Below are 21,894 nucleotides of genomic sequence, written 5' to 3'. Positions count from 1 at the left end.
ATGCCCGGTCTCGGTTTTCCCGGGCAAACGCCCCGGCATAAATGTGTATATATATTGCTGCCCGATAAACGGGCTTGTGAGAATACCTGAGCTGTTTTGTTTCAATAAAGCAACTCGGACGAATTCCGTCTTTGGTCGCGTCAATTCTTTCGACTCGCGTTGGAGCGCAGCTCCTTCACTGGTGACCTACCGACATGGACACGGCAGTGACTCTTAAACTGCCTACCTTCTGGGAGGCTCACGCGGCTGTTTGGTTCGCCCAGACGGACTCCCAGTTCGCCCTGCGAGGCATCACCGCGGACGACACCCGCTTCCACCACGTCGTGGCAGCGCTCGGTTCCGCCACCGCGGCCCGCGCCCTGAGCCTCCTCGAGCACCCGCCGGCTGCCGACAAGTATGACGCGCTGAAGACGCTCCTCCTCGACGCTTTCGCCCTCTCACCGGCGGCACGCGCACGGCGCCTGCTCGACCTGCCCGAGCTCGGCGACACGCGCCCGTCCGAGTGCATGGACTATATGCTCTCGTTGCTCGGTGAGCACTCTCCGGATTTTCTGTTCCGCGAGCTGTTCCTTCGCCAGCTGCCTCACCCGTACGCCTCACCCTGGCTGGCACGTCGATCACCGATCCCCGCGCCCTCGCCAGGGAAGCCAATAAGATCTCCTCTGCGGGCCAACACATCGGCGCGGCTACCTGGAGCCTGCCGCCGTCCGAGGTGACGCCCGAGCGCCCTGCGCGGTTGGAGGCCGAACTGCCGGTGCAACTGGCGGCCGCCACGCCACGCCGACCGCTTCCGACACGACGGCCGGGGCCTCCACCTGACCAGGCGTGGTGTTATTACCACGCCAGGTTCGGAAACAAGGCTCGGACGTGCCGACCCCCATGCACTTTCAGCAAGTCGGGAAACGGCCGGGCCGGCGTTCATTCCCAGCCATGAGCGCCGGCCACTCGGGCAACTTGCTTTTTATTCGGGACAAAGCGTCCGGGCGGTGTTTCCTTTGTGACACCGGCGCCCAACTGAGCGTCATACCCGCCTCCGAGCAGGACAGGCGGGACGCCGTTTGCGGCCCCTCTTTGGTCGCTGCTAATGGCTCGGCCATACGCACTTTCGGCCCACGCGACGTCACCCTCTGCTTCGGCAGCCAGCGCTTTCAGTGGACCTTTGTGACCGCCTGCGTCCCCATGGCTTTGCTGGGCGCCGACTTCCTCTGCGCGCACGGGCTGCTGGTCGACGTCAAACGTCGTCGCCTTGTCAACGCCGAGACCTTCAGCTCCCTGGCGTGCACAATGAGCAGCTCCGCGCCGACCGAACTGGCGTGCGCCCTCCCGACGGCGAACGAGTTCGCTCGCCTGCTCGCGGAATTCCCGGCCCTCACGCGGCCGACGTTTTCGGCCGTCGCAGTGCGGCATGGGATCGAGCACCACATACCCACTACGGGCCCGCCGGTCTACGCCAGGGCCCGCCGCCTCGACCCGGCCAAGCTCGCCGTGGCAAAGGCCGAGTTCGACGCGTTGGAGCACCTCGGCATCGTGCGGCGCTCCAATAGCGCATGGGCCTCACCACTGCACATCGTGCCAAAGCCGGGGGGCGGATGGCGCCCGTGTGGTGACTACCGCCGCCTCAACGACGCTACCACCCCCGACAGGTACCCGATCCCGCACATCCAGGACTTTTCCGCCCGTTTGGCGGGACGGGTCATATTTTCCAAAATTGACCTGATACGGGGATACCACCAGGTACCTGTCCGGGCGGCCGACGTCCCGAAGACGGCCGTCATCACGCCGTTCGGCCTGTTCGAATTTTTGAGGATGCCGTTTGGCCTCAAGAACGCGGCCCAGGCGTTCCAGCGCTTAATGGACGGCGTGCTGCGCGACCTGCCATTTCTTTTCGTCTATCTGGACGACATCCTCGTTGCCAGCACGTTCCGCGCCGAGCACCTCCTCCACCTCCGAACACTGTTCGGTCGCCTCAGCGAGCACGGCTTAATTGTCAACCCGGCCAAATGCCACTTCGGCACGACGACCATTGACTTTTTGGGCCACCGCATCACCAAGACCGGGGCCGTGCCGCTGCCGACCAAGGTCGAGGCCATCACCACGTTCCCGCGTCCCCGTTCCATCAAGGCCCTACAAGAGTTCCTCGGCATGGTGAATTTTTATCACCGATTCGTGCCCCGCGCTGCTCAGCTCATGCGGCCCCTTTACGAGGCCCTCCGGGGCAAGCCGGCCAAGCATGACATCGTTTGGTCCGCGGCCATGGACGCGGCCTTCGCGAGCGCAAAACGGGCCCTCGCCGACGCAACGCTGCTGGCTCACCCGGTGCTCAACGCGCCCATCGCCCTCACTACGGACGCCTCCAACTACGCGGTGGGCGCCGTCCATGAACAATGGGTGGACGGGGTTTGGCAGCCACTCGCTTTTTTCAGCCGGCAGCTCCAGCCGAACGAGTTAAAATACAGCACGTTCGACCGCGAGCTGCTCGGTCTATTCCTGGCCGTTCGCCATTTCCGACACCTCCTGGAGGGCCGCCCGTTCACGGCTTTCGTCGACCACAAGCCGTTGGTCTACGCAATGGCCAAAGTCACGGAGCCGTGGTCGGCCCGCCAGCAGCGCCACCTCTCCGCCGTGTCGGAATTCACCACGGACATCCGGCACGTCGCCGGCAAAGACAACGCCGTGGCCGACTGTCTTTCTCGGGCCAGCGCGAACACGGTCCACCTCGGCGTGGACTTCGCGCTCATGGCGGCCGACCAGACCACCGACACCTCGGTGCAGGCCCTCCGGGCGGCGGACACGGGCCTCCGCCTGGCCGACAGCCCCTTCGCGGGCACCGTCCTGCTCTGCGACGTCTCCCAGGGCCAGCCTCGCCCCATCGTGCCCGTTTCCTGGCAGCGCCGCATCTTTGCCTCCATCCATGGCCTTTCTCACCCGGGCCGGAAAGCTTCTCAGAAGCTGGTGTCGGCGCGTTTCGTCTGGCACGGCCTTCGACGGAACGTCCGCGACTGGGCCAACGCCTGCACGGCCTGCCAGCGGGCCAAGGTCCACCGCCACACCCAGGCCCCGCTTGCACCTATCACCGTGCCTGCACGGCGTTTCGACCACGTCCACGTGGACCTGGTGGGTCCCCTGCCCCCATCGCGGGGGTTCACCCACCTGCTCACCATGGTGGACAGGACCACCAGGTGGCCGGAGGCCGTGCCCCTCACCTCCACCACCACCGCCAATGTGGCGCAGGCGTTCATCGCCACCTGGGTCGCGCGCTTTGGCACACCGGCGGACATCTCGTCCGACCGCGGCCCACAGTTCACGTCCGAACTTTGGGGCGCGGTCGCCCGCTCGTTGGGGGTCACGCTGCACCGCACCACGGCCTACCACCCCCAAGCCAACGGGTTGTGCGAGCGGTTTCACCGCTCCATGAAGGCCGCACTCATGGCCGGCCTTCAGGACGACGGTTGGACCGACCGGCTGCCGTGGGTCCTTTTGGGCCTCCGCACGGCCCCCAAGGAGGACCTCCGGGCGTCCGCCGCCGAGCTCGTCTACGGCCAGCCGCTCCGCGTCCCGGGTGAGTTCGTGCCCGACGCTACCAGTCCCTGGGCCGCCGCACACCAGCGCTCGGACCTCCAGGAGGCCGCCCGACGATTTGCCCCCGTGCCAACGTCCCGCCACGGTGGCCCCCAGTCCTATGTCCCCCCGGCGCTTCGCACAGCGGAGTACGTCTTTGTGCGTCATGACGCGCACCGGGGGCCACTCCGGCCGCCATACGACGGGCCCTTCTGGGTCCTGCGACGGGGCGACAAGTCCGTCGTCGTCGACGTCGGCGGCCGGTCGGACCGGATCTCTGTGGACCGCCTCAAACCGGCGCACGTGGACGTCGACCGACCACCACGGTTGGCCCTTCCTTCGCAGCGAGGCCGCCCCCCATCTACAGTTCCCCCTGCTCGACCACCCACCACCGGATCGGACCCCCCCCCCCCACGACCCTCCAGGGGTCGCTTCGGCCGGGTCATCCAGACCCCCCTTAAATTGACCCTGCCGGTGCAGGTCGATTCTGGAGGGGCGTGTGTAGCGGTTCCCGCTGAATGTACACAATCGCCTTGCACCTGCCAGGACGCGGCCAGGGCTCGATCGCCATGCCGGGCTCGTCCGGACGGGCCCAGATGCGCCTCTCCTGGGCATGCCCGGACTCGCTGTTCCCGGGCACGCCCGAACCTCCCGGGCACGCCCGGTCTCGTCTTTCCCAGGCATGCCCGCTCTCGCCTTTCCAGGGCTCGCCCAGAGCGCCCGGGCACGCCCAGCCTCGACTTGCCAGGCCGCCCGGGCATGTCCAGACTCGCCTTTCCAGGGCTCACCCAGAGCGTCCGGGCATGCCCGCTCTCGCCTTTCCAGGGCTCGCCCAGAGCGCTCGGGCACGCCCAGCCTCGACTTGCCAGGCCGCCCGGGCATGTCCAGACTCGCCTTTCCAGGACTCGCCCTTGACACCCGGGCATGCCCGGTCTCGGTTTTCCCGGGCAAACGCCCCGGCATAAATGTGTATATATATTGCTGCCCGATAAACGGGCTTGTGAGAATACCTGAGCTGTTTTGTTTCAATAAAGCAACTCGGACGAATTCCGTCTTTGGTCGCGTCAATTCTTTCGACTCGCGTTGGAGCGCAGCTCCTTCAACTCCATCAATCTGCCTGGGCTGGTTGAAGAGCAGATCAGGGGTCTTGGTCTCCTGCTGAGATATGCCATTATGAACTATGTTTTTGGTTTTATGATCAACTATACCTGTCAAAGCACACTTCATATCACTTGCTTATTTTATAGAAAAAATATCTAAAAGGACTATGTATACCTATTCTCATTTTCATCACATGTGCAAAAACAACTCAAAGTGCAAAGTCATTATTTTGAAATAAAAAGAAAGCAAGTATATCTGCTTTAGTTTTAAGAAGACCTCTGGCCTGGCACCGCTGCCTCCCACCTTGCTCAGCTTGACGCCGTGGAAACCAAAGCCTTCAAGATCATTGGAATCTCCTGTGCCGAAGCTGAATCTATGGGTCTATCACTTTGCCATTGCAGACAGGTTGGTGGTCTATCTCTGTCTTCGACCGCTGCATTTCTGGTCTTGCACCCTCTGCTCTTTCCACGCTTTGTCCCGTCCAGGTCTCTGCAGGGCATCAACTCCCTTCGGGTGAAACTACCTGAATCGATCTCATTCTTCCCTCCACGTCTTCAAGACCACCATCTCACATCATCCCCAATCCCAAACCATGATCTTTTCTGCACTCATTAATCCCCCCCTGCCACCCACTGCAACCCCCCTTCCTTACAAGTTTCCAGTTTTCCCTGCTGAGAGTTTTTGTGTGTATCCATGTTGTCCACCCCATGCATCCTCTCCTGCCCCTCATTCCTCCCCACACCCATTGTTTGTCCAAGTCTGCCTCCATCTTAGCCTTCAACTCTGTTGTTGGTGTTTCCCCCCTCTCCCTACTGTTCCTTTTGTCCAGTTGCATCCTGATCCATTCAGTATACTGTTACGTGCTCCTCCCCAAACCCCAGTCACGGTGTACCTCCGAGCTCCGAAAGGAGTCACGGCAGAAAGATGTGCTATTATGTGTGCCAATGACCAATGGTGAAACCACACCAATCAATCGATACCAAAACCAAGTATTGTATTAATATCACACAATAATAACAACTTGCACAAGTACAATAAAACCTCAATTGCACAACAAACACCATATAATTCCTATGATGGTACCACCAGTTTCTTAACTCAATAACTTACGGTACTCCACGTGAGCGAACTGTAGCACCCCCAAAGTCACTGTCACGACACCAGGCCAAAGTCGATTCACGCTCCGGTGATCACAAGAAAAAAGGTCGCACTGAGACCCGAACCCAGGACGGCCGACAGTCGACGCTGCCGAAGAGCCGCCTGGTGAGGTGTCGGGCCGACGTCGGTCAGGCAAAGGTTCACCCAAAAGGCGACTGGGAATTCACACCTTCGGTTCACCAGACAATGACGCTGACATGAACGATCAGCGGCTCCCAAGCGGAGAACCGCGAATTCCCAAGCGAAATCCACAACACACACGAGAACCAGGCGAATCGCTGGTGCGAGGTGAAATGGCTGGTGCGAGGTGAAATGGCGGACGGGCCCGTAATGGAGGCGTACCTGCTCTCCAACAATGATTCACTTTCGGAACCAACAGCAAAACCCGTCCCGCAGGTTTATCTGCCACAGTAATAGCGACACTGTCACAGGAATCCCTTTCCCGGGGAAACCAATATTAACTCATGACCAATGTCCACCCGCGTCCGCTCGACACCTCAAAGCAGATCGGCCTTTCTTTCCCGATCTCACTTCATCCGCTGCAGCCTCTTCTTCTTCTTCCTCTTCCGGTTTCTCCCGATCCATTTCGTTTTTCTTTTGAAACACTAATTTTTATCTTTTAAGACAGTTATCTCCATTTCACACTCAAACTGTAACAATAATAGTACATGAAACAAAAAATGCTTCAAATGGATGAAAACCACAAAGACGGAAGTGACGAATCCGTAACAATACCCGCACTAGCTCTTCCACGACCCTCGGTTATGTGTTTGGCAATTCACAATTGAAAGTACCGGCATATTATTTTCGAGCCAAGGAATCTGATGTCTTGTCAAATAAATCGACTAATGCTAGGTCGATGGAATCAAACTTCCAGAAGCCGTTTTGACATCATTTCTAACCTTAATTGTTCACTTTGGGTTGTTTCCATGTATGGCAGGTAATACTGAAATGTTTGTGCACCTTAATGACCTTTACAAAAACGTACCCATGTATTTATCAAGGCAATCACATCAGACTGCCATTTGATCTTATTGAGGTTTAAAAAAATTTAATACCAGCTAGAGTGCCATGGTGGACCTTTTAAATACATCACTTGCAGGATAAATCATTGTTCATGCCAAATTTGAACCAAAATTAATTTAAATAATAAATTAATAAATTCAAATTATTATTTAAATTAATAATTCAATATAATATTATTGAAAACCCAAGTAATAAAAACCAAGTTAATAATTTAAGTTATTATTTAAATAATAATATTATTAGGATAAATAATGAAAATTTGTTGATGCCAAATATTCAAATTTTGAATAACGAGGACGTGAGGCCAAATTGAAATGGAAAATGCGATTTGAACCTGAGATCCCAGCATCATGAGCAATGGCTTCGGATGGGAACAACTAATGAGGCCAACCCTGATTCAAATTGAATTATGTGTTGAAGATTGTTCATTGCAGAGTGAGAAGGCTGAGTAAAACCCAAGCTGTTTGGATTCCTTTTCATGAAAAGAGAATCATGCTTGGTGTTATGAAATTATTGTAATAAATGTTTCCTTACAAGGAACTTTATTGCAGGAGGAATGTCATTTGGCCAAATCGAGCCTGCACTGGTATTGCCAAGCTATTGTTGTTTGTCTGTGTTCTATCCTTTAAAATGTAACGTCTTTGGTACTGTTCGGACAGGATTCGAACTGCCAACCTCCCAGACTTTAACCAGAGCAGAAGCTCCAACCATTGTACCACCAGGTCTGGTGATGTAGTTGTTTAAGTTTGTGTAGTTTTTCCTTGGAATTTCATGTGATGGAATCTTTCTGGACGTCATATGTCAAAGTGTGGTTTCTCGTGGATGTTTAAATGGGAGGTGTACTGTGTTAGCATTGCCTGCAACTATAATCTATTGAACTATATAAACTACTTTAACCCGACAACGCACTTTGAAGAGATTCAAAAAATGACTTTTCACCAGGCTCTACCGACAGATGTACCTATTTTGTGAGTATATTATAAAATGCATCTTTATGACTACCTTTATCCCATCACAAATGCACCTTGATCATGCATGGATTTCCTCTATTTAACACCATAATCTGTATTCTCTGATTGGATTAAATGATTCCGGTTGAGGAGGAGGGATTAGGGGGTTAACGAGAGTAGAAAAGATCATGGTTTAGGATTGGGGATGATCTGAAGTGGTGGTGAACAGCTGTCTTGAAGACCTGGAGGGAAGAATTAGATTGAAGAGGATGTAGAAGTTGATTGCACAGGTGGGGAAAAGAGGAACAAATGAGTGGAGGTGAGCAATGATCCTGGATTTAGGTAGTTTTACTAGAAGGGGGTTGGTGGTGGACCGTGGGTGCCCTGCAGAAACCTATGGGCGTGGAGGGACAAAGCACATAGATGGCGGAGGGTGCAAGACCAGAAAGGAGGTGGTGGAAGACAGAGAGACCAGCGACCTGTTTGTGATGGTGGAGTTATAGACGTATAGACTCAGCTTCATAGCGAGAGATTTCAATGACCTTGAAGGCCTTGGTTTCCTGAGGAGGGGCAAGGTGTGAGGCAGGGGAGCCACCCAGAGGGGAGGACAGTACTCCATCGAGCTGCGAATGGAGGCCCTGCAGGTGGATAGGAATTCAGGTGTGCTAAAGAAGGACTTTGTATGACAGAGAATGCATAGTCAGCGCCTGCTTTGAAGGCCAACTCTGAAATGTGGTTTGAACCTGGTGTATTGTTGAACAGGCATTTTCACATTTATTTGAATAACAGTTGTGCCTGCAGTCATATCATGGCTGTAAGTCCTGATACATAGGAATTTTTTTGGAGCTCATAAACATCAAACATCATGTGGAACACAAATAAATGTTTGGTGCATAACATTAACGCACCAAAAATGGATAGAAAATAATCTTGTGCAGATGCTTTCAATGACTTTATTTTGCACAACATTGCAGAAAATGTCCAAGATTTGAAAAACCCAAATAAATAAATAAATATCTTTTAAATAATAATAAAAATGCAAGGTCTACCATTCTGTTTCAGTGCTGTTCATACTTGCACTTGTTTTAATTATATTTTTTGACCAGATAATTAGCAACATGCTCAGAAATATGAGCCCATCAGTTAAGAGCATGCATTGTAATAATTGTGCATTGACTTCCTGGATGTTTCACTGAAACACCAGGTGAATGTGCCGGATTATCAGGCACGGATGGTATCGGAGGCTGTCCAGCACGGCGCAGTGACGCGCTCTCTTTTTCACAACTGCACAATATCCATCATCTCTATCCTCATCCCATTGTGGAGGAAGTACGTATGTGTTTGTGCAACCCTACCAAAGTGTAAAATCTCACCCAGATGACCCTGTCTTTATCCTCATGTTTCAAAAGTTGTCTTTATCCTTTACGTTTTGAAAGAACTTTTGCTGATTATTATCAAAAACGGTGACTTTTGCTGTTAATTCATGACTTCTGAAGAAACTGTTTGAAGATCTTTACATTTCTATTGATATTCACCTTTCAGATACACGGTATTCAGAGCTATGGAGACCTACAAGGACAAAACAACCGTACAGAATACGAATGCTGCCAACTACTTCAAGACGAGACTAAATGAGCCTTCGGATCTATGCTACGCGAGTTCAACTGAAGGTGTACTTTTCATTCTTCGCATTTCATATTGTCCTGATTTTGCATTTTACATTAAAATTCGTACATAATTCCACACTGTACATTAACAACCGGAAGATAAATGTCAGGGAAAACAGTCCAAGTAGGTGCAAAGATGATAAAGGAAGATTGCTGAAACAAACACAAATGTCAACAAGAAAGAGCAATCAGAGATTGCAAACCCTCACCAGGATGTATTTTCAGTGGTTTTTAAGGCTTTTGTGTTAAAACAAATATGGCGGCCGAACCACGTGACCGATGACGTCATTATTTTTTTTCTAATCTAATTTATTCCTAGATTATACTCAAGAAATTGCATCTTGATCGGCTGAAGTTTTGTACTTGTCGAATTATGACGTCATAATTGAGGCACCTATGACATCATCATTAACATATTTTATTCCACATGGAGAGTTCTTAACAATGAGCCATGTCTCAATTTTTTTTATATTCAGCGCTTTTGGAGATATGGAGGCGCAAAGTTTTTCGGTTTTTCCAAGATGGCGGCTGAACCACGTGACCTATGACGTCATCATTGATTTTTTTCTCCACCAATTTATCCCTCGATGACGCTCAAGAAATTTCATCTTGATAGGATGAAGTTTTGTACTTGTCAAATTATGACGTCATCATGGAGGCACCTATGACATCATCATTAACATATTTTATTCCCCATGGAGAGTTGTTTACAATGAGCCATATCTCAATTTTTTCTGTTCAGCGCTTTCGGAGATATGGAGGTGCAAATTTTTTTCGGTTTTTCCAAGATGGCGGCAGAACCACGTGACCGATGACGTCATAATTATCATTAAATAATTCTACAGGTGGAGGTGTACGTATGGTGAAAAATTCCTGTCAATTGGACCAACGCTTGCAGAGAAAATCATATTTATTCTGTGCGGACAAACAAACAAACAGACAAACAGACAAACAAACAGACAAACGGACTCAAATGCAATACCCTCTCATCGGGCGAGGGTAAAAATTGAGAGAACTAACCAAAAAAAACATCTTTAAGGACAGGGGTAATTCCCCAACTTTTATGATTAATGACTTGTAATACCGGCTTCCGCCAGGTGGCGATATATGATAACATTTACAAAGAGATACTTGGGGTTCTCCCCCCATCCTGAACCTCTGGGACTACGATTTTTTTTTAAACCCTAACACACATCCAATGAGCATAACCACCAGTTTTCAATTAATTTGGGGTGTGCCGGAGACTTGACTGCTCAACCTTTCCGTGAATGAAGCCACGCGATCGTTAACATCGACCAACTAATGTCGGCAGACAGGACGCCCAGTTTACCATCCATTCGACGGAGGGCACACACATTGATGAATTGCCCTGCATGCAAAACTCCAAGGTGGCATTTTATGCCTGGGACAAAATTTGATCCCAGGCTGGACAGCTGAGAGGCGAGTGTGCATAATCTAGCTATGCTGTCCTGCAAACCCAATCAAGTATGAGGAATTTAAAAAGGAGAAACACATGATATCTTGGAGACTGAAGACAATCTACATCATACCAAAAATAGTTGAAGCGAATGGAGTGATAAAAACGACATTGTAGGGCCGTTGAAAGTGATACCAGGAAACACAAACAAACGAGCTGCAATTGAAAGTTTTCTGTGCTTCAGATAATCCTTAAAAGAAGAACCACCTTTAGAAGCCATTTTTCCCCGCAGAGCAGGGGTTGGCCTTTTTCGGGCATCGTGGTCCCCTTTTTGAAGCAATGTTTTGCGGCCGGATGCCCTTCCTGCCACCAACCCAGTTAGTCGCCTCTTGCGACGCACAGGGAATTACCAGTGAACGGGTACTCAATTTGCCGACCTCGGAAGGTATGACAGGCTGAGTCAACCCCCCTGGCGTTAATTCAGCGATCGACCAGGATTCGAACCCAGGATCCTATGATCCCAAGCCGGCACCCTAACCGCTAAGCCAACACCAGGCTCACAATGCTTATATCCATGTTCAAGAATATTTTTACTATTTGCATAATAGCACTCGTTTGTCGTCGTTTTTTGGCAATTCTCAATGGCAGATATTTGAGGATTATTTTCAAAAAAACAATAGAAATACTGTATGGAAGATGAAAATAATTTCAAAGTTGATTCGTAGAAAATAATACTAAAAATGTTGCTTTTCCTTTAACAGATATAAAATGCCAGACACTACGATTCAATCTTAGCAATGGCATTCAACTTATTCTTCCTTCATCATCAGGTACAAAAAGTACATTTAAACATCCAACAACCTGACAAATTATTATTTGTGACCCACTGTACTTTACATTTCGGGTGTGGTGATATCCTGTTACAAGACCATGCTGTTCCATATTAGCTCACACATACTGTTGTGGAGATGGGTTCTAGGGATTAAGAATGTATAGCATAGAAATAGTTATTTCCATAGTGCATGTTTAGCGTATGAGGGGTAGATTAATTGTAATAGAACATGAGTCAGTATTTGTATGGAAAGCCTGTCGTCTCCGCTCCTAATGCTTGTTTAAAACCGGTCATTCCATAATGCCCTTTTAATGTATTATCACTTGTAATCTGTCCTGAATGTGCTTTGCATAGTAGCAGCCTTAAAACCACCAAGGCACAAGTATTGGCACGGTTCCGCCATTTGTAAACCTTCGGGGTGAGCTGAGAAGCTTAGGGCCTGGACCTCTGCTTGATTCACGCCAGGCAGGGCCTGCCAATAAGCACTGAGTGGGCAGGGCCCAGCGACATCACAGGGTGAGATGAGAGCCGAGGCTTTAAAAGGGGGGAGCGGCCAGAAATGTGGGTCCATCTGGTCTGAGGTTCGATGGATTGAAAACGTGCAATGGAGCCTGCGAAAGAGGTGGAGTCTGCGAAAGAGGTGGAGTCTGTGAAAGAGGTGGAGTCTGCAAAAGAGGTGGAGTCTGCGAAAGAGGTGGAGTCTGCGAAAGATCTCCCGTTTGTACAATTCCTTGGGGGCACAATCCCAATTGCAAATATAACTGTAAGGTGAATGAAAATGAAGAAGAACCTCAACTCGGTGGTAAAGAGGAGCAAGAACAACTTGAAGTTGTCGCGCCATTTATGCCTCTGCCGACAAAGTCGCCGGAGGCATTATGTTTTCAGGTTGTCCGTGTCCATCCATCCTTCCGTCCATATGTCCGTAAGGGCTAAACCTCGTTTTTCTCAGCAACCATATGTCCAATTGAGATGAAACTTTCAGGGTAGGAGTGACACCCATGCAGAATGTTTTTATTATAATTGTGACATCATAGGTCACGTGGTATGTTAGCCATCTTGGATGAAAAGCAAATAATGAAAAAATTATTTCTCGGAAACTGCTGAATGGAAAAATGTGAAACTTGGCACATTGTCAAGTACACAAGTGATTGTTGTGAATGAGGGTGGGGCCTTGTCAGGAATGAGAGGCAGAGCGTGAGGCTGTCAAGCTTGGAACTGCAACTATTTTATTTTGTCTTCATGATCTCTGTCGGGCAGTGACATTGTGAATTAACTTAATGATGCCAGAAGACTTATTTCTGACTAACAAGGGCTACAACAATCAATCACCACAGTTTATGAATAGCATGTTGTTGTTTTTCATCCCCAAATGGAAGCCTAGTCCCCTGGGAGGAGTAACATCAACATCAACAACAACTTCGCTTTCTTGTACATGCAGGAAGTCAAAACAATTTTCAAAGTTGTATTACAGTCAGTACTTTTGGTGTCATATTTACAGAAAACCATCTCTGGGGAAGGAGTTGAGACCACAACTGTAGATTTGTCCATTGCGATACCTTTTTTTTTTTTTGGATTGTACAGGTTTTGAGGTTCATGGAAGAGCAAAACAGATCAACAGGAAAAATTGGACAAAAGGAAAGCAGTGGGATGACAATCAATGGATTCTCCACAGCACAAGGAGTGGAAGTTGTCAGATAAGGGTGTAAATAGAATGTAGCAAAGCTGAGTAGTGAAAATTGGAGAGACCATAAGATGGTGGTGGGCGGACAGCTTGAAATCCTTTAGGGAAGTTTGTGACAATATACTCAGGAAGATATACAGTGGCCTGCAATAGTATTCATCCCCTACCAATAATGCCACATAAGTTGAAGGAGGTTACATGTCAGGAATACTTGGAAAACTCATGTACAAATCAAAATTCACTGGTTACAAAAGTATTCAGCCACTTCGGCCAGTACTTGGTGCAAGCACCTTTGGCAGCAATGATTGCTATGAGTCTTTTTGGGTAGGCCTCTACCAGTTTTGCACAGTGAGATGGAGAAATATTTGCCCATTCTTCAAGTGAAAATTGCTCTAGTTCTGCCAAGTTTGATGGGGATCGTCGATGGACTGCAGTCTTGAAGTCTCTCCATAAAATTTCAATTGGGTTCAAGTCAGGAAATTGAATGGGCCACTTAAGAACTTTTATTTTCTTCTTATTCAGCCACTTCAGTGTGGCTTTAGCTTTGTGCTTCGGATCATTGTCCTGCTGAAATGTGAATCTTCAACCCAGTTTCACATTCATGGCTGACTCAAGCAGGTTTTAATCAAGGATTCTCCTGTACTTTGCACAGTTCATTGTCCCTTCTATCCTGACAAGCTTGGCAGTCCCTGTTGATAAAAAGCAGCCCCATAACATGATGCTGATACCACCGTGCTTGACAGTAGGGATGGTGTTGTCGACCCCCATCTCAGACATCTCGGACATGGAGCTTTGCAGATCTTTCAGTCATTGTTGGATTTACAGTGACATCCCGAAGCAGTTTCCTGCTTGCCCAGATGCTGAGTTTTGATAGGTGATCTGATCTGGATAGATCAGTTCTTTATGATGGATTTCACTGTACTCAAAGGGATAATGAGTGACTTTGAAATTTTCTTTTAACCCTCTCCTGAACGGTGCTTCTCCACCACTTTATGTCTGACTTCTTTGGAAAGCTCCTTGTTCTTCATGTTTGCCTTGTTGGTTGACTAAGTGAGTTGCACCCTAAAACTCCTTAGATAAGCGGGGAAGCTTAATTTTTAAGTTAAACCACTGAATACATTCAGGTGAAACCTATTATACTTATTTTTTTAAACTTTCAAACAAATAATTTGCTCTTCAAGTGATTTCAGGTTATAGGCAAAAGGTTTGAATACTTATGTAACTGAGAATCATATGGTTTTCTCTGTTAATCTAACTTATTCACATTTTATCTGCATTTTCTTGTTTATCACTTTGGAGTAGTTTGTGAAAGCTCTTTATATAAGTTTGATTTGAAAGCATTGTGAAATAAGCTCAGGTGGCATCAAGATGTGAAAACTTTGGAGGAGGAATGGGGTGTGGGGTGAATACTGCTACGTTTGTGGGGGGTACCAATGAAATACCTTAGGGCCAGATAGGATTGTATAGGGTAGTGTGCTCCGACTGTCGTGAAGAAGAAGAAACACCCATGCAACTAAGTGGGGAATCCGTTTGGATTGTCTCCATGAGAGGGGTGGAGCTATGTTAAGTACGTAGGGTATAGGGGTAATTCCCTATATGTAAATTGCCTCTGGGTTTTTCCCTTGTTCCTTATGACATATGCAACACCAGTCGTGCACCTATACCAAATAAGCCGTGCACCTATACCAAACCTATACTAAACAAACACTAAATAAACCAGGACATTCAAACACCAATGACGCCACCAGCCGAGTCATCACAAGGGCCATGAGGCCCCACCCCGAGAGGGGATTATTGGTCATGGCTGTGGAGCTATGCGGTGGGACTTTTTGATTGGAGCGTGCGCGGACGACATCAGAGAACGTTCGAGACTGAGGAGTAAAAAGGACGTGTCCCGGCATTTTCCCTCTTTCGGGTCTTGGTGTTCAAGCAAGCAGTCGCATTTTCCCTCTCTTGGCTCGGGATTTTATAGCGTGCAGCCGCAGGTCCCTCTCTTGGCTTTGGGTTTTACTGCAGACAGTCGCGGCTCGTGCGCTCTGACTCACTTGGTTTGTGGTTGGCAACGCGGGCAGGCGCAGTCCGTGCATACCCTCGGCGGACGCATCCTTCCCTTGTCTCACCTCGGTGCTGAGAGGAACGTTGGGGCTCGGTGCAGCCGAGCAGGAAGGAGTGCGGGCCTGCTCGCTTCACATACGGCGGAGTTCGGGGACCGCAGGCAAACGCACCACACAGACACAATAATTGAATGAATATGAATGATAGTTTTAAGGCCATTTTTCCCCGCTAGAACGGGGGTTAGCCTTGCGGGCCCCATGACAATCATGGTTCCCTGTGTGAGGCAATGTTTTTATGGCCGGATGCCCTTCCTGACACCAACCCTTAGTTGCCTCTTACGATGCGCAGGGATACGGTGTACCTATTCTAAATCGGGCTACACACCGGGATCATTCATCTCAGCAACCTGGTACTCAATTTGCCGACCTCGGAAGGATGACAGGCCGAGTCAACCCCCCTGGCATTAATTCAGCGAATGACCGGGATTCAAACTCAGGACCCTAGGATCCCAAGCCTGCACCCTAACCGCAAAGCTAACACCAGGCTTAACCACACACACACAATAATTAATTTCATTTATGTATCCCTGTGCCTGTTTTACGAGTCCGTGTGGGGGCACCCCAATTAGGAATATTAGTATAACCACACATTTACTTGTACTTGGCATTATTTTCATTAAACCTGTAAATTGTTGAATTTAAATTTCTTGTCCTGTCCCGTTAATTTGTTGGTGGTTCGGAAAACCCGCTTCGCGTCCGGCCGTCCAGGTAAGCTTCGCTGCCCTCCACTACACCCTCACGCGTATAAGCAACACCGCCATAGTTTGGCTGAACGCCTCGGAGTGTAAAGCTCGATCGGCCATTCATCACCTCGGGGATCTTAATCCCCCCGGTGAACACGACAATACTTTTTCAGGCCACTGTATAGGCTGGAGATTGAATGCTGTGGTTTTGGTGTTCTTGCTTTAACAGTGTAACATTTTGAAGAACAATTCATTTGTAAAAGTGATCGGTGGTTTCCAGTGGTGGGTAGCAATGTGGTCAAAGTCAGCAGCTCTGTTCACATCTATCAGTCTGATTTAGGTTTTAAAAATCTTTTTATTGTTTTTTTATCTACTATTTTAAAATGCAATTTCAGTTTTTTTTTATCTTGCAGATTACAGTTTTCCCAGTTTTCGGACAGATTCACAACTTGACAACATTCAAAGAAACACTTTTGGAAAAGAAGGATATGATGATTTTCAACATTAAGGAAGAGATCAGGGTAAATTTGAAATTTCATCATCAACATCATCATCTTCATGTAGGAAGTCCAGGTTGAAGTTGTGATGTATGTTATTTTTGCTACCGTTGCATCGGCTGAATGTGTTCTTTTTACAGATGTATTTATTTATTTAATGGCAGGCTCTAAGGCTCTTGGAGGAGCAGTGACACAAATCACACACACATGCACGTAAATACATGAGACAACCAGGCTTGACTTCACCCACAAACACAGCCGCTGAGATTGGGGAAAATGATGTTACTTTCCAAAACACTTTGGATATCGGAAAATAATCTCTCCGCACTCAGCGGAACAATCAAGATGGAATTTCCTGCTCTCCATGGATTCCAACCTAAGGGGCTTACAACGAAACACAAGGAGATATGATAAAAGCCCAGGCGAATTAACCATCTTTTTTTTCCTTTTTTTTTGAAGACAAGATCAAGGCTCGTGTAAGAGCTAACATCAATCACACAAAAAAAAAATAATAATAAAAACCGACACACAACACATACAATAAAGAGAGCGGGAGACAAGATGGGGAGAGAGAGGGAAGCACACAAGTACAACAGGAGAGAATAGGGACATCAGGAGATCTGTAGGAGGGAGAGGGCTTGGGGGGAAGGAGGCATGGGAAAGGGGGGGGGGGGGGGGGAGGTATAAAACACATGGACACTGCTAGGACATGGATCTGGAATAAAACCCACACGTGTGAAGTATATTTGAGCTCGTGTGCAAAGAGTGTAATGTTGAAGAATGATAGCTTGCGTGTGAATGGTGTACCTCTCATGGAATTGTGAGAGCTTCTGTATTGTGCCTTCAACTGCAATAGGATAATAGGATTTGACTCTCAGGATTATGGCAAGGAACTCCAGGTCATTGGTGATAGCATTTTCAAGCTGCAATATCAGATGGCATTGATTTGCATCATTCACACACTGAGAGAATAGTAGGGGATGATGTGAAGGTGCATTGCCTTACATTGGCAAAGTGCATGATGTACAACATGAGCATTGTTGGAGAGAATAAACCATATAATGAGCTTTCGTATGATACATGTGATAAAATTAGCAAGCTTCAGATACAAGTATCTGAGCTCTGGAGCAAAGATTATGATATTTTAGATTTTGGTACACAAACATGACAATAGTTGTTATATGTGCTGAGTCTATGGGCCGATCACTTTCACATCACAGACAGGTTGGTCGTCTCTCTGTTTTGTACCGCCTCCTTTCTGGTCTTGCATGCTCCGCTTCTTCCATGCTCTTCCCCATCGCCCCCCATTCCTTCCCCCAGCTTCTGCAGGGCGCCAACCCCCCCTCCCTACCCCACCCTCGTTCTGATCAAACTCCACACTTCCCGAATCACTGCTTATCTCCACTCATTCGTTCCTCTTTAATCTCCCACCTGTGGAATAAACTTCCACATTTTCTTCAATGTCATTCTTCCCTCCAGGTTTTCAAGACAGCTGTTCATTATAATCTCAGATCATCTCCCATCCAAAACCATGATCTTTTCTATCCTGGTCAACCCTCCCCACCAGACTGGCGTAATTGTTTGAGTGTCTGCTCCGAGTCTGGGCGGTCGGTGTTTTAAACCCTGACCGAATCATCCCAAAGACTTAAAAAAACGGTGCGTGTTGCTTCCTTGCTTGATGCTCAGCTTTTTGAGGGACAGAGCATGAACAAGCAATGCTGGGAAGGCAATGGCAAACCACCAAGTATAACACCTACCAATAAACTGTTTCCGCAGCACCAATGCTTGGCAAAAAAAAAGAAGAGTATGGTACATCAAAATGAAAAATAACTCTCTCCAACTTTCCTGTTTTCCTTTCTGAGTTTGCCTGTGTCCACCCTTGGTCTTGTGGCAATAATTATTATAACACCATGCAAGCTTGACTTCATCTCTTACTATCTTGCTCTTGCAAGATCAATGGGCTGTAAACGTTTTGAGCCCCAATGCGATTATATCGCTAAACAGGTGCATCTTTAGGCCCACTTTGTGTGCCTACTCTAACCATGCATTGAGAGGTCCTTTGGCATTAGTTGGTGACAGAAATATGCTAAGTGGCCGAGACGGACAGAGTTGGTGCATTTTGTACCTTGCAGTAGGGGTGTGACACCGCTGCACCACACTGAAGAGGCTGTACTTAGAGCCAGTGGCTCCATGGCAGCTTCAGATGGATGCATTTCGATAGTGCTGAGACTGAGTGTGGTGCGGTGCCCTACTCACAGCAAAAAGTTTCAAGGTAGAGCATGGTCAATGGGCCATAGTTATGCGCAACTTAGTCAAAATATACTTCCAACGGTCATAAACAAAAACTACATAAAAATATGTGCGCTATATCGCTGCCTAACATCGTAAACTCCAGTTTGATGTTGTTGAAAGTTCATCCTGTCATTTTTTTGTATACATAGTTGAGGCTGGTGCAAGAGCTCGTACTATTACAGTGAACAGAGCAGGATGCAACAGGACAAAAGGAACAGCAGGAAGAGGGGGGAAATACCATCAGCAAGGCCAAAGGCCAAGACAGAGTAGGCGGACAAACAATGGGTGTGGGGAGGAATTGGGGGTGGAAGAGGGTGTGTGGGGTGGACAAGATGGATACAGAAGAAACTCTCAGGAGGGAAAACTGGAAATTTGGAAGGAGGAGGGATTGAGGTCGGAGTTAACGAGGGTAGAAAAGATTATGGTTTTGGATTGGCGATGATTTGAGATGGGAGTGAACAGATTTTTTTGAAGACCTAGAGGGAAGAATGATATTGAAGAGGATGTGGCAGTTGGTTCCACAAGCTGGAAAAAGAGTAACAAACGAGTGGAGATGATCAGTGATCCTGGATTTATGTAGTTTCACTGTAAGGGGGTTGATGGTGGACCGTGTGTCCGTGTGAGCCCTGCAGAAACCTGGGAGGGGGAGGAGGGAGGGACAAAACACAGAAAGAGTAGAGGGTGAAAGAACCACTTTTAGAGGCCATTTTTCCCCGCAAAGCAGGGGTTGGCCTTTTTCGGGCACCGTGTTCCCCTTTTTGAAGCAATGTTTTATGGCCGGATGCTCTTCCTGCCGCCAACCTTGTTAGTCGCCTCTTGCAACACACAGGGAATTACCAGTGACCTGGTACTCAATTTGCCGACCTCGGAAGGATGACAGGCTGAGTCAACCCCCCTGGTGTTAATTCAGCGATCGACCGGGATTCGAACCCAGGATCCTAGGATCCCAAGCCGGCACCCTAACCGCTAAGCCAACACCAGACTAGAAACAGTAGAGGGTGCAAGCGCAGAAAGGAGGCGGTCAAAGACAGAGAGAACACCGACCTGTTTACGATGGGAAAGTGATAGGTCCATAGACTTCAACTTCATCGCATGAGGATCCAATAATTTTTAAAGCCTTAGTTTCCATGACGTCAAGCTGAGCAACATGTGAGGCAGGGGCGCCAGCTCAGAGCGGAGAGCAGTACTCCATCAAGCTGCTGATGGAAGCCTTGTCGGTGGATCATTTCCGAGTTCTTAGGAAAATAATAGCACTGTTATTGAAAGTTACCACAGTGTGATGATAACACGTGACAAAATATTAAATGGTTTATGGAATATTCCTGTTTTTAACCAGGAATTCAAGTCTCATTTACAGTTTAACAATGCAATTTGTTTTAGATGAAGTTTAACAATTTGAGGTCACTGAAGGTTAGGTGCATTACCCAACTTCTTCAAAGGCCTTCATTAACATAGTCCACAATGCCAGTGTTTTGAAAACCTCTAACCATTTGCACAAGCTTGTTCACATCATGGATGAAACAATGCAATTACATAATAATATATAACTTTGTAATAGTTTCCTTTCCTTTTGATGCATACCCTTCCAGACCATACTATTCCCTCCTCATACTCTGCCCATCACACCCAGGAATGATCTATCAGACCATCTCAGACCATGCCTTGAAGTGATGCAGGTCGGCCACAAAGCAAGTCGATACAAGAGATAATCTATTATTTTATCAAATTTTATTTTTGGCAATTACTACTACAATTCTTCCAGCCAACCATTTAATACTATGAAAGCTGATTCAATGTCTGCAATGCACAATAAATACATTATAAGTTAAAAATACATCTTCCCTCATCAGTTATCTCTTATAATACAGCAGTTAGTTAGGAAATGCATTATTTCTATGAAGATTACTATGTATCTGTGCAAAATGTTACAAAAATAAAAGTACATCCCATGTCAAATTATTTCAGTCATTCAATAACTGTTTGAGTCAATAACTGCAATTAATTTTTTGCTATTCACTGTTTTGCATTCAATTCTCACCAGGGTATAAACTATAAAGGATGGTCTGGAGAAGTTGAAGATTCCATGATAACATAAAGTCTTGTCTAATGGGTAATTTGTTTTTCACTGCTATAAGAGTAATTCCTGGATAAAATGAAAGGCTACAAACAATCATTGGAGAATATCCCTGCGCACGTGAAGCAAAGAGTGTGGGGTTAAGCAATTTGTTTCCTGTGCGTCCGTCTGTGCGTCCGTCTGTCCGTCTGATCAGTTTATGATCGTCATTTTGTAATCGAGGAACAACTTGTTTAAATCAAATGTTATATTTTGCACACGAATCACAGCATGCATGGAAAGAAAAGTTTGCCATTTTACCGTACTTTAGCTTTGAATTCATCCTGATTGCACATGCGCAGTCAGATCGTATTTTTATGTCTTGCTTGAGCTGAAATATCTTGAGTCAATAAGTATTCAACCCTTTTGCTATGACACTCCAAATTGAGCTCAGGTGCATCCAATTTCCTTTGATCATCCTTGAGATGCCTCTACAACTTTATTGGAGTCCACCTGTGGCCAATTCAATTGGTTGGACATGGTTTAGAAAGAAACAATATTTTCTATATAAGGTCCCACAGTTGACAGTTTATGTCGCAGCAGAAACTCTACCCTGAAGTCCAAGGAACTGTCCATAGAACTTCAAGTTAGCATTGAAAGGACCAGCAACGGTTCCCGCCCTAAGGTCGGGGCTTCAATTGGGAGGCCCAAATGAAAAGGCAAAATATCAGAAATTGAAGGCTTTTTTTATTTTAAACGATTTAGATCAACATCCGTTAAATCATATCACACACAAATCATCAAAATCTAAACAGTATTTGTAGAATTTCAATAAAAGCCACATCACTGTTCATATCGGTAAATA

The 21,894-nt window shown here is 47.6% G+C and overlaps 1 protein-coding gene across 8 annotated transcripts in view; it reads left to right on the top strand.

Moving 5' to 3' along the window:
* The window catches only part of LOC137432745 (regulator of G-protein signaling protein-like), a 126,037-nt gene extending 105,105 nt beyond the window's left edge, over positions 1 to 20,932 (top strand). Inside the window, exons 20-24 of one of the 8 annotated variants that reach the window (XR_013624353.1) lie at positions 8,998 to 9,122; positions 9,336 to 9,463; positions 11,639 to 11,707; positions 16,601 to 16,774; positions 20,607 to 20,932. Coding sequence is in view for 5 of the 8 variants with exons in the window: in XM_078783562.1 (XP_078639688.1) it covers positions 8,998 to 9,122; positions 9,336 to 9,463; positions 11,639 to 11,707; positions 16,601 to 16,695 (417 nt within the window). In the remaining 3 variants the exon portion in view is untranslated. Of the gene's footprint in view, positions 1 to 8,997; positions 9,123 to 9,335; positions 9,464 to 11,638; positions 11,708 to 16,600; positions 16,775 to 20,565 lie in introns of those variants that run through there. The other 7 variants (XR_013624354.1, XM_078783562.1, XM_068124909.2 and 4 more) reach the window with 7 other exon arrangements.
* The last annotated feature ends 962 nt before the right edge of the window (positions 20,933 to 21,894 follow it).

The sequence above is a fragment of the Myxine glutinosa genome, chromosome 8 (assembly GCF_964187855.1).
Source record: "Myxine glutinosa chromosome 8, kmMyxGlut1.1, whole genome shotgun sequence".
Lineage (NCBI taxonomy): Eukaryota > Metazoa > Chordata > Myxini > Myxiniformes > Myxinidae > Myxine > Myxine glutinosa.
This window is presented reverse-complemented; position numbering and strand designations above follow the sequence as displayed.